This window comes from Dreissena polymorpha, chromosome 3 (genome assembly GCF_020536995.1).
Source record: "Dreissena polymorpha isolate Duluth1 chromosome 3, UMN_Dpol_1.0, whole genome shotgun sequence".
In the NCBI taxonomy this organism is placed as follows: domain Eukaryota; kingdom Metazoa; phylum Mollusca; class Bivalvia; order Myida; family Dreissenidae; genus Dreissena; species Dreissena polymorpha.
Genome location: NC_068357.1, coordinates 100,248,126 through 100,263,894, shown reverse-complemented (window position 1 = coordinate 100,263,894; position 15,769 = coordinate 100,248,126). Strand labels below are relative to the sequence as shown.

The following is a 15,769-nucleotide window of genomic DNA, read 5'->3' as shown; positions in this document are numbered from 1 at the left end:
AATAATAATGAATCAGCAGTAAGTTATGGTACACTAAAGTGTGAATTAACATGACATAACTGAATGCAACATCTTTCTGCTTTAATAAATAATCCGATGCCTTATTGTAGACATTCCAGAATGAAAATTGAATATGATATCTGCTTTTAGGAAAAATTTGAGCGTCTAGTGTTAGCAAGTGAAGCAGGAAAGAGTGATATAGAGGGGATAGCAGGGCTGTGGAACTCCATTTCATACCGAATATACTCGCTCGAGGAACGACATCGCGAGTTCGGACTGGGTCCAAAGGTAACAAAAAAATTGTCATTCTTGTTCTTATGTCTGTCTGCATCTAATGCGTTTCTATTAATTTAATAACGGAATGCAAAACAAATCTCTGTTTGTCTGGTGACTATTACTTAATTGCTTCATTCAATTCAATGACCCAAGCGCCTTGGTATTTTGAAAGCAGTGATATTAAAATACAACGTATAATTTACGGTATTTGTTGGGTTAGAATGGATTATTATAATGAAATATGAATACAAGTGTTGGAATATATTTTTCTTTAATATTTGGAATGTTCTAAAATAACGCACTATTTGCAATAACGAGTTTTGTTCAACCATTGACATACTGAGAACAGTGCCAATGACCTAAAAGACAGTTAAATCTTAAAAGTTTGGTGCATTATTCTTTTTCTTTTATAAAAAATTGACATATAATTAAAAGGGTGATTTCTTTAGTGAATAAATCCTTGGTTTGTTAGTTGGTTAAAGGAGGTCTATCCACAATGAATTGCCTGCTTGGGTGTGTTCAGAGTGTAGTCTTGGATGGCAATGTTGTCTGCAGATTTTTCTCTCATCATGGAAACAAACAAAACCTGAAAAAATTAACATGTTTCTACGACATGTTTTTCTTTAGCGCTTGTATCTAAAAAATTAAATAGCTAGATGATGAAACTGCTTTGATCATATTAGCATGTGTGCACCTGAGGAGTTAAAAGTATTTCTTCCCAAAATTACTCTCATTCACCAAGCAGATTTTGGGAACATTTTCGTGCAACAGACATATATCCAGATGAACTAAACTCTTAAGATATTTATTAGTTGCATTACATTTATCAAGGATAAAAAGCATGGTTTATGTTGTATTCAAAATATGTATTCGTTTATTTTTCAACTAGTCAAAATTGTCCTAACCCCAGTTTGTCTGTGGTAACAATATTTATTACAGGTTATGTACATTGCAGGGTACATCCACTTACTACTCCTTTAACTGTGATATGGACGATGCTAAACTTGCACAAGAGTTCATGCTGTCCAAGAACTTGTCCGCGTTCAACACGAGGCTGATCAAGAAGTCTTTGCAAGAGTACGAGATACGTCTTGCATCGTCAGAGACGGGGGGTAAAATTATGTTATGGTGTGGTGTACAACTGGTGACTGGTGCTTTATCCTTCAACTAAATCCATTTATAGAGGGAAAATCTAGGTGTAATGTAAACTTGTGCTTTACATGTCTTCTAGCCTTTACACTTTTTTATGCCTCTGTTAGGGTGACATAAAGCAGTTAAACTGTCCGTCAGTCCGTCAGTCTGTGCTTCCGTCCGAAAACTTTAACATTGGCCATAACTTTTGCAATATTGAAGATAGCAACTTGATATTTGGCATGCATGTGTATCTCATGGAGCTGCACATTTTGAGTGGTGAAAGGTCAAGGTCATCCTTCAAGGTCAAAGATGTGGCTTCAAAGCGGAGCAGTAGGGGGCATTGTGTTTATGACAAACACATCTCTTGTTATGTACATGTGTTGAATGTTGGCATGGATATTGTCGTGTATCAAACAAATATGAAAATGTCCTGTTTGTTTGAATTTACAGATGGCATTATTCCTGGGTGTGATGAAAGGCTGCTAGGCAGCCATGAGTTCACAGCGGAGGGAGCAGACACACCAGTCACATTCCATGTCACCAGGGGAGACTACTCTAAGCTGCTTGCTAAAGTTGTCACCTGCTTTGAAAAAGCGAAGGTAGTTTTAATGTACCGGGTTTTTCGGCATATCGCAGACGCAGTGTCCATCCGTCAGTCCGTCCAGCATTCTGTTTCCTGAGTTTTTTTACGCAACGCTTTCAGATATTCATCTGATTTTTGGTATGTGTGTTTACCTACATGACTTACAGATGAAGTGTGAGTTTGTTCTTTTCAATTGTTTTTTGGCAAAGTTATTGGCCTTTGACCTAAATAATTTTACTATATTAACCGTTTTTTTAGTTTTTTTACGAAACGCTTTCAGATATTTTTGAGCTAATTTTTGGTGTGTGAGTCTACCTACATGACTTACAGATGGAGTCTAAGTTTCATTCCGGTCCATTAAATTTTGGCGTAGTTTGGGCCTTTTACCTTATAGTTTTATCTCAAATAGCTGCTGTGAGGCTTCAAAATGGAGTATGATTGTGTTTCACAAACACAGGTCTTGTTTTAATTGTTTAAATATATCTGCAGTTGCCTACAATTGTTTCGTGAATATGGTGTCTAAGTTCGAATCCTGTAGTAATATAATCATATAATATAATATGACTCAGAGAGTGTTCTCAGAACTTTTCCAATGCCAAGGCTGAAGGCTTTTGATGCAATTTAGCAAAAATGAAATTAATGGATTTTCACTCTAAATAGTTTCAATAAACGGGAAAATTAATTTCATTTTAGCTTCTGACTACCAGTATATTGTGTGTATTTGGTTTCAATAAATGTGTTTTCAAACATGCGAACCACCTGTTAATACACAAACACATACAAGTAAATTGAAGTAATACATAATATAACAATATTATATAGAATTAAATAAACATAATTATGCCCTGTATATTGAAACATCGGTCTGAAGAATTTAAAAGAAAATAATAAACATTGTCTACTTAAATTAAGAAAGGGTCAATATGAAGTATATCCTCATGATGTACTTCTTCTAAATTATAACAATAAGTCCAATCAATTTTTGTTCAAATTTGGAGAAAAATTGCTTTTGGATTTTCAAACTGCAATAAACTTTGATATGAAAGCCAAAATCTGCTTATTTACTTAATACTTTTTGCTGACATTGGACACTGATAATTGTATCAAATTCAAGGATTTTCGCATCAATTTATGTTAAAATATTTAAAACGGACAACTTTAAAAAATGGTAAAATGTTTTAACATTAAGGCAGATATTTAGAAAAGCCCTTACACTGTTATAGAGGTGAAAGATGTAAACACATTTTGTGTTAATCAAAAATGCACTGTCAATATATTACTACAGGAGTTTGCAACCAATGAGACGGAATCTCTAATGATGGATGGGTATATTGCCAGCTTCACCATGGGGTCTGTCCCCTCACACAAGGACATGTCCAGAATCTGGATCAAGAACAAGAGTCCCGCAGTGGAAACGTGAGTATGGGACTCGTGTGTTATTTTGTGTGAAATTGTTGTACATATCAAGATTTGAGATGAAACTGTTCATTGTGTCTTCTTTACATTACAGTATCAGACACACAATATAAATAGCATTGAATCGTGGGAAAAATGTTGTAGCAGGACAACAACATTTGTTGAGAAGAAACAACTTATAATTAAATCTTGACTGATCAGTAAAAATCATAAGTTTTACATAAAATAAAACTTAACTGGTAGTAAACAGGTCCTTATTTATCTTTAAACATATCTTTTAATGACCACAACAACAACACTTTCAAATTCAATTAAGGAAAATTGTGTGAATTTGCCACCAGTATAACCATGAAATCTCATTTGGACTTTTTTATGTTTTGCAGTTTTGAAACAATATTTACAATTTAATAATTAATCCTTTTAAAATGATCTTATGGATTTAGTAATGACTAACACTATGTGTTGTACAACAACAGGTTTATTGCATTCCTGGAGTGTTACAAGGACCCATTCGGTGTTCGTGGGGAATTTGAAGGTAACACATGAAATAAATTCTTTGAAGGACTAATGATGGTTGCCCATAGTATAATATTGCTATGTATGTTTATGTGCACATGTAATAATGGTTTCTTTGACATCTTGGATCTAATCATGTTTGACATCAATACCGCTTTTCTATAAAGCTTTCATACGTTCATGGATGTAATTTATGAGTACTCTCATTGATTTTGATCATCTTACCTTATTTTGATCTTGACTTAAAATGATTTGTTTCTTCTAACAGCAATGTCTTTCCTAAAAATCTTTAAATCTTCCATGTATGTCATCTATGCACACTATCAACACACCCACACACCTGACCTCATATTTGTTATTGTAATATTTGTTTGAACATTGAATGATAACCAAACTTAAACTATAGGGAAAATAAAATCACCAAATATACTCATTAGGTACTCACAGATTAAATTTGTCTTTGCAAATTTACGAAAGCTGTTTTCTAAAGGATAGTTGAACAGAAATTTCACACAAGATATACAGATGACCTTCTTTTACTATATTTTTCAATGACTATTGTTCAGATGTTGATCTGTATAAAGCTAATTGAACACCAACTGTCCCAAGAATGGCAAAGTTTCATTTTCATTACTTGTTTTTTTTCAAGGACTTGTGTGATTTAGTCAATTTCTGTCGATTTTCACTTGTCCGTTTGTGCTTAGCGACTTCCAGACAATGCAGTCAATTCATTTCGAAATAAAAGGTGGACGTCGGTCATACATTTTTTGGGGAAAATTTCAAATTAGTTCTACAAGATCAAGAAGTAAAATTCACTTAACGAATATCACAAATATTTTATATAATCATATTATAAGCCTTTAAGAAAGAGATTGTGTGATATATACCATCAGTTTGTTACTTGCATTTTTTTCTATTTATATTAAGTGAATTTTCTTACAATGGGATTTCTTGTCTAGCTTTCCTTCATTTCAATCAAAATATAAATATATAAATTTCTTTTCAAGAGTTGTTATCAAAATTTCAATCCATCTGTTTGTTCATGTCTCATGTCAACAAAATGTAGAATTAATAATTGTATGGTAGTCAGGAAATGAAACACTTTGTGTTTTTTGCAGCTTTTGTGGGTTTTGTGAATAAAGAAATGAGCGCTAAATACGAGGTACTTGTCAACAACACTGAGAGGCTGTTAAAGAACCTACCGTGGCCGGCTGAATACGAGATGGATCAATTCCTTAAACCAGATACAATGTTGGTCGATCTGCTCGCGTATGGAGCGTCCTGGGTTCCTGGTGGTGCAAACATTCCAAACTGTAAGATTATCACCATTGAGAACTTTAATTAAAGAAATGTTTAATTACTCCGCTGGTGAAGTTGATTCAATATGCACATATACCTGTCTGTCTGTTTTCACAAAGTTCTCGGACGAAGGAAATGCACACTTCTCAACTTACAATATTTATACAAGCTCGCTTTGCTACTTATTTTGGCGGGCTTATGGTGTCAAACAGGCAATGTCTGTTGAATTAACAACAATTAGCATGTATTTATCTATAGAAAAATTGGATACTAGCATGCTTGTAAAGATACCTCACTTGGTGTTCACCTGAAACATGTCGAATCAAGGTAAAGGTAACTTGCTTAAAAGAGAAACATTTTAAATGAAGGTATTTTTCTGCAGTTTGTGCTTAGTTAGCTAACATTACGATCTAGCATGGATTGCATTTTGGGCCATTCTGGTAAAGGTCAAGGTTACATGTAGTTGAAATAGAAAATCATTGAACAGGCTGTATTCAGTCAATAATTTAAGTTTTAACTTACAAGTCTTCCTGAAACTGAAGAATATATCAATCTTATACGGAGACTTATCTAAGATTGTATATGTATATGGGGCTTGTTGAGTTAAGGTCAATGTCCCTGAAAATAAAAAATTGGTTCCTGGTGAATAAAATGAGTTTGGATAAAGGTATTACATTTTAATTTGGTATGTTTGGTGCTTAAATGCAAACAAAGCATGGGTGTTCATTTTGTTCCTCTCTGATGAGGTCAAGGTCACTGTAAGTGCATGAATTGAGATTTTGTGCTGATTTTTTTTCTTACTGGTAGCTAACATGTATAACTTGTGATTCCCTTTGGGAACAGTTAGGTTAGCATCAAGAACACTGTCTTAAACATGGACAAGCTTTTTGGCTTACTAAGTGGAGTTCATACAGAGTATTGATCTAAATTTTATGTTGGTAGCTTTCATGCACATCTAGAATGGGATTGTGCAATTAATTAACAACTTAAATGTTGAAAACCTGCCATGCCATGTTCTTTGTTTGTTTTCCAAAGGAAGAGGAAGAAAAACATCAATAACTTTTTCAACTAGTTGTTAAGTGTTAATTTTTTTGTTTTAATGCAGTCCAAACTATTGATAACATTTGTAAATCACATATTTATTAGTTATGTCTAAATATTTTATGTTTCACAATAATAAACTTGTTATCCTTCAGACGGTGATATACGGCAAGATGACGGCTTCAAAAACACCATGTTTTTCAACAAAATCAAGATTGAATCTCCTAATAAAGTAACATTTATTGATGACAGAGACAAGGCATGCATATTTCCTTATACAAATAATGAAACTTATAGTTTTAAATGAAAAAGCTACGAAATCACATGTCACACAGGCAAAAGTGTTTTGTGCCAATCGACAAGTTTATTGTTCTTTGTTACGCTCTAAGTATATAAGAGATGACAATATTTGTAAATTTGGGATATTAATGTCTTAGTTTTGAAGGGAATCATACTGGTCTATCATAAAGGCCAATAATGATAAGGAACATTAAGAGGAAGTGCAAATATCATAGTTGGGTCAAAACTATACTTACAGTATCAGCACTGCTTATCTTCTTATTAGATAAATGCAGGGGCTGTATAAACATGCATGCCATATTTCCTGGTGTCACTTGGTTTCATGAAATGTGTACCAGCATCCCCCATAGAAGCATTTTGTCACGGGCAATCACAAAAATTGATAAACATGTGCAATTGACGATGTACATGTATAAGCTGAACTAATATCAAAAGAAGCATAAATCCTGTTCATGTTGCCTATTACATTCACACATTTAAAATATGAGATTTAAATAAACACCCAAAAGATAATCAGTTGTCAGACTTTTGTGAAATGGTGTTTATCCGAAATTGAATGATGTTGTTATTACTCTCAGACATTTTCTTCTGTTTATTAGCTTTGATTATCTGGACCCTGTTGCCACGAGAATATTTTTCGATCTTCGTTTGTTGCTTGCAGGATCTGTTTTTCAAAATGAGTTTGCACACCCTTGAGCTGCATGTGGGCTTGCACGAGCTGTACGGTCACGGCAGTGGGAAATTGTTTTCTGAGGTGCATATCCTGGATTTTTTAATGTTTGGTTTTGTTTAATTGACCATTATATTCACTTAAATCAGTTGATTTCTTAACTCTTATTAATTATTTAAAATCTGGAAAAACTTTAGGCTACTGTAAATATGTAGTGTTCACTTTTACTTTACTATTTTCAGTGACTCCCTTCATTATATCCCCATTACCATTGGTAATGGGGGCTATATAGGAGTCACTTTGTCGATCTGTCTGTCGGTCTGTCTGTCTGCCCCAAAATTTCATCCGATCTTCACCAAACTTGGTCACAAGTTGTATCTAGATGATGTCTAGGTCAAGTTTGAATATGGGTCAAGCCGGGTCAAAAATTAGTTTACATTTGCGGACGGCCTACATTTGTTTGTATGTGCTGTTCAAAATGAGACTATCATGATCAATTCTACTGTTCCTTGAATTTACAACATATCATGAGCATAAGTGAAAAAGACTAGCCGTCACATCTGGCATCTCATTACCTTAATATTTCTTATCTATAGATGTACATTTTTGCCTCACTGGAGTATGATAAAATATTGTTATTATTGTTTGGAATCCCAGGACTTTGATGGTAACCTGAACTTTGACATCAACACTGTACGGCATACTGAGACCGGAGAAGAGGTAGGAATAATCACCTGGGATCAGGTGCCCTTAGTACTATAGGGGAGATATATTATTTTAACATCACAATAATTACAATTACTGGAGAAGTATACATTCTAAGCATCATTATTTTAATGACTGGTCCATGTAAAAAACTTATTTACTTGCATAGGAAGAAGTGTTTGATGTGCATGCACATAGCATTTTCAATCGGACCTGTCTTAAAAACGTCGGTCAGGTCCGACAGTCCGGCACTTTTGGGTATGTCTGCTGCGTCAGTGACTGTTACGGGCTCTATTACTATACATGTAATTAAGCAAGTTGATTAGATGTATTCTAGTTTTTTATGTGTAAAAATCGGTGTGTGTGGATATCCATATTAGTTTAAGACAATTTAAAGTCCCTTAAGATATAATGAAAATAGTAACATTTACTATTTCATTTAACTTGAGCCCAACCCTAAGACTAAAGAAAGTTAAACAACCCTTTAAACAGTATCAATCTACAAGAATCTATACTTTTGCAACATAAAATTCAGATCAGGAGTTGGTACAAACCCGGCGAGACATGGGATACAAAGTTTCCAACCATCGGGGCCTCGTATGAGGAGTGCCGAGCGGAGTGTGTTGCCCTGTACATGATAGACAACGAGGACATACTCAGGTAGACCATTTTGGCCTTGTATGAGGAGTGCTGCACAGAATATGTCACCATTTACATGATAAAGACCAACGATATACTCGGTTACACTTTCCTGGCCTTATTCATGGTTTTCATGATATTCACCGACAACATTATCAGGTAAACTAACCGTACACTTGTGTAAGGTCAGAGAGACTGGCGTTGCGATGTTCATGATAGATGCCAATAACATTCTCATGTATGCTGCCTGGTAATGTTTCTGATAGACATTAAGGATGTTCCAAGGTATACAATAGAATATGAAAGGTTTGTATTGGTCCCTGTTCTTTAAGCTACTGTAGATAGCAATTTTGCACTTTTCTAATTTGCATAATTTGCCCAGCTCTAGTGGTTGATATCCTTTGAAGCACACTTCATTTTTTTGTCCTTTGAGAGAATTATGATTATAATGTTAACATGCTTAATATTTGTCTTTATGGTATTGTATTTTTATGTCCCCCAGTCTATACTGGGGTACATATTGTTTTTGCCCTGTCTGTTTGTTTGTTGGTTTGTTTGAGTCAAACATTAACATTTGCCATAACTTTTGCAATATTGAAGATAGCAACTTGATATTTGGCATTCATGTGTATCTCACGAAGCTGCACATTTTGAGTGGTGAAAGGTCAAGGTTATCCTTCAAGGTCAAAGGTCAAATATGTTGAGGGGACATAGTGTTTCACAAACACATCTTGTTTTAGTTTAAGATGCACATGCTAAACTATGCAGTATAACATATTGAAAATATCATGCGTGTGTCTTTTTTACTGTATTTTATCAGATAAGTTGTGAGATAAGATAAGGTAAGATAAGAGAGGTCTACATGGCGAGGTTTGTCGAGCCATTATGATGCTTTCTAAAACCAATCAGATCATATTATTCTATTTATACTACAATTTTTTGTAAACAGTTTGTGGTAAGAACATCAAATTTTTAAGTATGCTTTCTGCAGGATCTTTGGCCATGAGCATGACGGTGATGACGTGGTATACGTTGATTGGTTGACCTTGGCACGGCTTGGTCTGGTATCACTGGAGTTCTACACGCCGGAGACAACCACATGGCGACAGGCCCATATGAACGCACGGTGTGTGTTTAGCTTTTAGCAGTATCCTTTATCATGTAATTTTTAGGATGGGGTTCATTAAAAGTTGTCTGCATTGAAATATATGTTCATTGGTTTCATAGAATTATTGGACTGCTTTTCTTAAAGTTTAGGTTAAACATAGCCCAATAAAGTTGCATTGATATTAACACAGTTCATGATAATGGGCATACATTTATGGGCCCCTTGGTGGGCAGTTTGTCTTCAATTTTATCGTATATAATAAAAAGAGCATAATGGAGTTGTTTGCTGTTCCTATATTATGCAACTCTGTAAAGTATTTTGCCATTTTGGAATTTTGAATGTTATTGAAATTAATAAATCTTTCTGTGACATATAATTATAAAAGTTACTGATTGTATTTTATAAAAGCCAGTGACCGTTTGGTGGTAATCATGGTCTATATGTATTTATACTAAACAAAACTTCTAGCTGTTTAACATGGGTAGTTGTTGTCTTCAGGTTTGTGATACTACGCGTGCTCTTGGAGGCAGGCCAAGGCTTATTGGAGATCTCTGAGATCACAGGTAGCGACGGCAAACCAGACCTTGTGATTCGAATGGACCGCCAGAAGATACTGACTGTAGCAAAACCTGCTATTGGAAACTTCCTCAGGAAACTCCAGGTATTTAAAAAAAGATTTTTAGCATTTTATTGATAAAACCTTTTTCAAAGAATTCTACTAATATGCTGATACAAAATATCTTTTGCCAATAAAATGTATGTTGAGATCAATCCAAATAAGCATTTGTGAAATGTAAATTACTTCAATTAGCACAACGTTTACCCCTTTTTAGCTGACCTGAGCACAACGTGCTCATGATGAGCTTTTGTAATCGCCTTTTGTGCGTCGTCCGTCGTCAACATTTGCCTTGTTAACACTCTAGAGGCCACATTTATTGTCCAATCTTCATGAAATTTGGTCAGAAGATTGGTCTTAATAATATCTTGGATGAGTTCGAAAATGGTCAAGTTTGCTTGAAAAACATGGCTACCAAGGGTAAGGGGCATTTTTCCTTATATGGCTATATATGGCTATAGTAAAATCTTGTTAACACTCTAGCGGCCACATTTATTGTCCGATTTTTATGAATCTTAGTCAGAAGATTCAACCCAATATTATCTTGGAAGAGTTCGAAAATGGTTTTGGTTGGTTGAAAAACATGGCCCCCAGGGGGCGGGGCATTTTTACTTATATGGCTATAGTAAAACCTTACTAACACTCTAGAGGCCACATTTATTTTCCGATCTTCATGAAACTTGGTCAAAAGATTTGTCCCAAAGATATCTTTGATGAGTTCAAAAATGGTAACCTTTGCTTGAAAAACATGAATGCCAAGGGGCGGGGCATTTTTCCTTATATGGCTATAGTAAAATCTTGTTAACACTCTAGAGGCCACATTTATTTCCAATCTTCATGAAACTTGGTCAGAAGATTCATCCCAATAATATCTTGGATGAGTTGGAAAATGGTGCTGGCTGGTTGAAAAACATGGCCACCAGGGGGCGGGGCATTTTTTCTTATATGGCGTTAGTATAACCTTGTTAACACTCTAGAGGCCACATTTATTTTCCAATCTTCATGAAACTTGGTCAGAAGATTTGTCCCAATGATATCTTGGATGAGTTCGAAAATGATGCTGGTTGGTTGAAAAACATGGCCGCCATGGGGCGGGGCATTTTTCCTTATATGGCTATGGCTATAGTAAAATCTTGTTAACACTCTAGAGGCCACATTTATTGTCCAATCTTCATGAAACTTGGTCAGAAGATTCATCCCAATAATATCTTGGATGAGTTCGAAAATGATGCTGGTTGGTTGAAAAACATGGCCGCCATGGGGCGGGGCATTTTTCCTTATATGGCTATAGTAAAACCTTGTTAACACTCTAGAGGCCACATTTATTTTCCGATCTTCATGAAACTTGGTCATAAGATATGTCCCAATGATATCTTGGATGAGATTGAAAATGGTAACCTTTGCTTGAAAAACATGGCTGAAAAGAGGCGGGGCATTTTTCCTTATATGGCTATATATGGCTATGGTAAAATCTTGTTAACACTCTAGAGGCCACATTTACTGTCCGATTTTCATGAAACTTGGTCAGAAGATTCATCCAAATAATATCTTGGACAAGATCAAAAATGATGCAGGTTGGTTAAAAAACATGGCTGCCAGGGGGCGGGGCATTTTTCCTTATATGGCTTTAGTAAAACCTTGTTAACACTCTAGAGACCAGATTTATTTTCCGATCTTTATGAAACTTGGTCAGAAGATTTGTCCCAATAATATCTTGTTATCTCAGGTGAGCGACTTTGGGCCTTTCAGGCCCTCTTGTTTGAGAGGAGTTATTCAGAAATGTTTCCATTGCAAATGTCCTGTTACTATCCGCAGGTGTACCGATCCACTGGCGACTTTGAGGAGGGCAAGAAATTGTATGATCACTATTCTGAAGTGACCGACGACGGAGACATTAAGTTCCTGTCACTACGAGAGATTGTTGTTGCTCATAGAACGCCGCGCAAGATTTTAGTGCAGCATAATACTGTGATAGATGAAGGTGATGTGAAGTTGATGATATTTTGTTGGCAGCTTTGAGGACATAAAAAGAGAATTGTATATATAATAAAAAATTATCTTTCATATGCATTATATGTATAGATGCAAGTTTAAACTTTTAATATTTCAGAAATTTTCGGTCACATTATTTTTATCTGGTCTAATTCAAAAATGCTTCTTATTCTAATATTGAAACACAATGTCAGGTTCAGTTAATTTTGCAACTAGAACTGTTTGCATATTTTATGTAAAAAAGGAGATCAATACAAGTATCTTATGAGCAGAATGTATTATGTTCCCCCCAAAAAGCTTCTGGTTACATATAGTTGCTGCATTGTTTGTCTGTTCAATCTTTCTCCTCTTAACACGTTTATGTCCAGTCTATTTCTCAAGCTTTAAAAGAAGAAGAAGGGTATATTGTTTTGCTGGCTGTGTGTCAGTAGACCAATCTGAATGTCGGTAGACCAGTTCGTTTCCGATCAATAACTCACCAACCAATAGACCGATTTGCTTGGTATTTCACATGCGCATTGGCCTTGGACAGTAGATGACCCCTATTTAAATAAGGATCACTAGGTCAAAGGTGAAGGTACCTATCACACTAAGTGTGAAAATTGTTTCCTATCAATTACCCGCCAACCAATTGGGCGATTGGATTGATACTCACATATGCATTGGCATTGGACAGAAGATGACCTCTGTTGAAATTGGGGTCACTAGGTCAAAGGTCAAGGTCGCTATCGCACTCCGAGTGAAAATCGTTTCTGATCAATAACTTGTAAACCAATTGACAGATTGGCTTGATTTTGAACATATGTGTATTGGCCTTGAACAGCAGATTACCCCTATTAAAATTGGGGTCATTAGGTCAAAGGTCAAGGTCACTGTTACACATTTAGAGTACAATAGTTTCTGATCAATAACTCTTCAACTGATTCACCGATTGGCTTCATACATTCCATGTGCATTGGCCTTGGACAGTAGATTACCTCTATTGAAACTGGGGTCACTAGGTCAAAGGTCAAGGTCACTGTTACACACTAAGTGTGAAAATCATTTTCGATCAATAACGAGTCAACCAATCAACAGATTGGCTTGATACTTCACATGTGCATTTGCCTTGGATAGTAGATGACCCCCATTGAAATTGGGGCCACTAGGTCAAAGGTCAAGTTCAGTGTTACACACTAAGTGTGAAATTGTTTCTGATCAATAACTTGTCAATGATTCACCGAATGGCTTAATACTTCTCATGTGTATTGGCCTTGGACAGTAGATGAGCCCTATTAAAATTGGGGTCACTAGGTCAAATGTCAAGGTCACTGTCACAATAAGTGTGAAAATTGTTTCCGATCAATAACTCATCAACGAATTGACCAATTGGCTTGATACTTCACATGTGCATTGGCCTTGGACAGTACAATTGAAATTGGGGTCACTAGGTCAAAGCCCTATTTCGGGGGGGGGGGGGGGGGGGGGGGGGGGGGGGAACACTTGTTTAAAGAAATTTTGGTGACACCATAACTTAATTACCAAGATGTGGGCTATGAAAACACTTATATCAGTTATTATTCATCTCTTTGATTTGTTTCATAGATTTGCATGTATATGTATTATCAATATTTATTTAGTTTAAAACTGATATTCTTACCTTCTAGTTGTTATGATTTTAATTGAGCATATTAAGTGGAGAATTTTAATAAACATTTATAAATCTTTCAAATTATGCTTATGCTATTCATGATATTTACTTTAATTTTTTTATAACATATTGGATTTAGAGGTGCGTTTTGTTGCAGTAATAAATTGATTTTATATGCCTTTACATTTCCTTAGTTGACAATGTGGCGCTGAAATCATACGAGGCATCCCCAGAAGGCATGGTTCAGTCGTTCATGGACAGGTTTCTCGGTTCCAACGTTGACGAAATCATAGAAGAACTATGGCTTCAGGATAGGCACCACTTTGACGACACTATGGAAAGTGAGCGATAGTGATCGGGCGTCCTTTAACACGGAAATTCGCATATCAGATGCATTTAACTTGCCTAAAAAACGACATATACGGGTTATTTTTTGCCACTGTCTGTGACAGCGTACAAATTTGTTTGTTTAGACAATATTTTGAGAAGTTCCTATGCAATCATGAATTTTAAAGCATAATATTCTTTGGAAATGGTTCTAACTAGTTGTCGATTTTGTCGATGTCTTAACTTTCAGTTTAAAGATAACAATATGTACTGAGGATATAAACGTTTGTCTTTGAGTGTCTTGTTTGAACGGTTTTTACCGTATTCTGTTGCTCTTATCACTATGTAGCATTTTTTTCTTTCTCTTTTTGAATAAAATATCTATATTTTTAGTCGACTATTATCCATCTTTTCGAGCATTTCAGTTTTATCATCCGTCCTGCAGTCTGTGCGTCCGCGAGTTGTGTATTATGTTATTTCTTAAAATTTGACCCAGCATATTGCAAGATACTTACATTTCGAAAAAGGAAATTCATTTTTGCGTTTTATAAGACCAAGTTCGTGGAAGTTCAGAGAAGTTGATTTTTAGTTATTATGTGATAATTTTTCATTCAAAATGATTTTTTCACTAATTAATATCATAGCCACACGCTTACCACCTGTGGTCGAAAAAAACACAAGTGTTGCTTCCACTGGTAGTATCTGAAAATTAAAAGAGCCTAAAAAAATCAAACAGCCATTATAAGTCACAAATCTACCATTCAAAGCATCTCCATTTCGACATCCTCGTCTCACACAAACCTGGAAGCGTTTCTCTCCGAATCGTGCAACAGCTTCTTAGCACCTCGACATGTATAAGCAGAATCCCTTTTTATTGCGTTATTGTGTTTTATTGTTTAATTTTTTTCACATTGCACGTTCGCTTTCAAAAAAATAGCCGATAGCTTGAGCATGGATGTACATGTCGAATGTGTGATTGTAGAACATATTGTACATGGGTTTTTAGTGCAGAACTGGTAATTTTGATTTCTTACTTCAATTCATTTTATTGTTTGTTAAAATATATGCGTTTAAATTTTATAGTTTGTTGTTTACTTGCAAACTATGTTATATGTGTAAATCAGGCCCGTACCCAGGCACTGGGCCCAGGGGCCCGGACCCCCCTAGCTGGCTGTCAAGTTATGATTTTTAGCTCATCTATTTTTTGAAAAAAAATTATGAGCTATTTTCATCACCTTGGCGTCGGCGTTGGCGTCGGCGTCCGGTTAAGTTTTGCGTTTAGGTCCACTTTTTTCAGAAAGTATCAATGCTGTTGCATTCAAACTTAGTACACTAACTTACTATCATGATGGGACTGGGCAGGCAAAGTTAGATAATTCTGGCGTGCATTTTGACAGAATTATGTGCCCTTTTTATACTTAGAAAATTGAAAATTTTAGTTAAGTTTTGTGTTTAGGTCCACTTTATTCCTACAGTATCAAAGTTATTGCTTTCATACTTGCAACACTTATTAACTA

At 35.4% G+C, this 15,769-nt stretch overlaps 1 protein-coding gene across 6 annotated transcripts in view; it reads left to right on the top strand.

Annotated features, from left to right (window-relative positions):
* The window catches only part of LOC127870751 (dipeptidyl peptidase 3-like), a 28,111-nt gene extending 13,467 nt beyond the window's left edge, over nucleotides 1–14,644 (top strand). For all 6 annotated transcript variants that reach the window (XM_052413200.1, XM_052413201.1, XM_052413205.1 and 3 more), the window contains 14 exons: nucleotides 151–288; nucleotides 1,232–1,388; nucleotides 1,861–2,009; nucleotides 3,279–3,409; nucleotides 3,886–3,944; nucleotides 5,044–5,238; nucleotides 6,421–6,524; nucleotides 7,227–7,319; nucleotides 7,893–7,955; nucleotides 8,476–8,600; nucleotides 9,571–9,705; nucleotides 10,186–10,348; nucleotides 12,119–12,284; nucleotides 14,120–14,644. In XM_052413200.1, the coding sequence (XP_052269160.1) occupies nucleotides 151–288; nucleotides 1,232–1,388; nucleotides 1,861–2,009; nucleotides 3,279–3,409; nucleotides 3,886–3,944; nucleotides 5,044–5,238; nucleotides 6,421–6,524; nucleotides 7,227–7,319; nucleotides 7,893–7,955; nucleotides 8,476–8,600; nucleotides 9,571–9,705; nucleotides 10,186–10,348; nucleotides 12,119–12,284; nucleotides 14,120–14,277 (1,836 nt within the window). In that variant the 3' untranslated portion in view covers nucleotides 14,278–14,644. The remainder of the gene's footprint in view (nucleotides 1–150; nucleotides 289–1,231; nucleotides 1,389–1,860; nucleotides 2,010–3,278; nucleotides 3,410–3,885; nucleotides 3,945–5,043; nucleotides 5,239–6,420; nucleotides 6,525–7,226; nucleotides 7,320–7,892; nucleotides 7,956–8,475; nucleotides 8,601–9,570; nucleotides 9,706–10,185; nucleotides 10,349–12,118; nucleotides 12,285–14,119) is intronic.
* The last annotated feature ends 1,125 nt before the right edge of the window (nucleotides 14,645–15,769 follow it).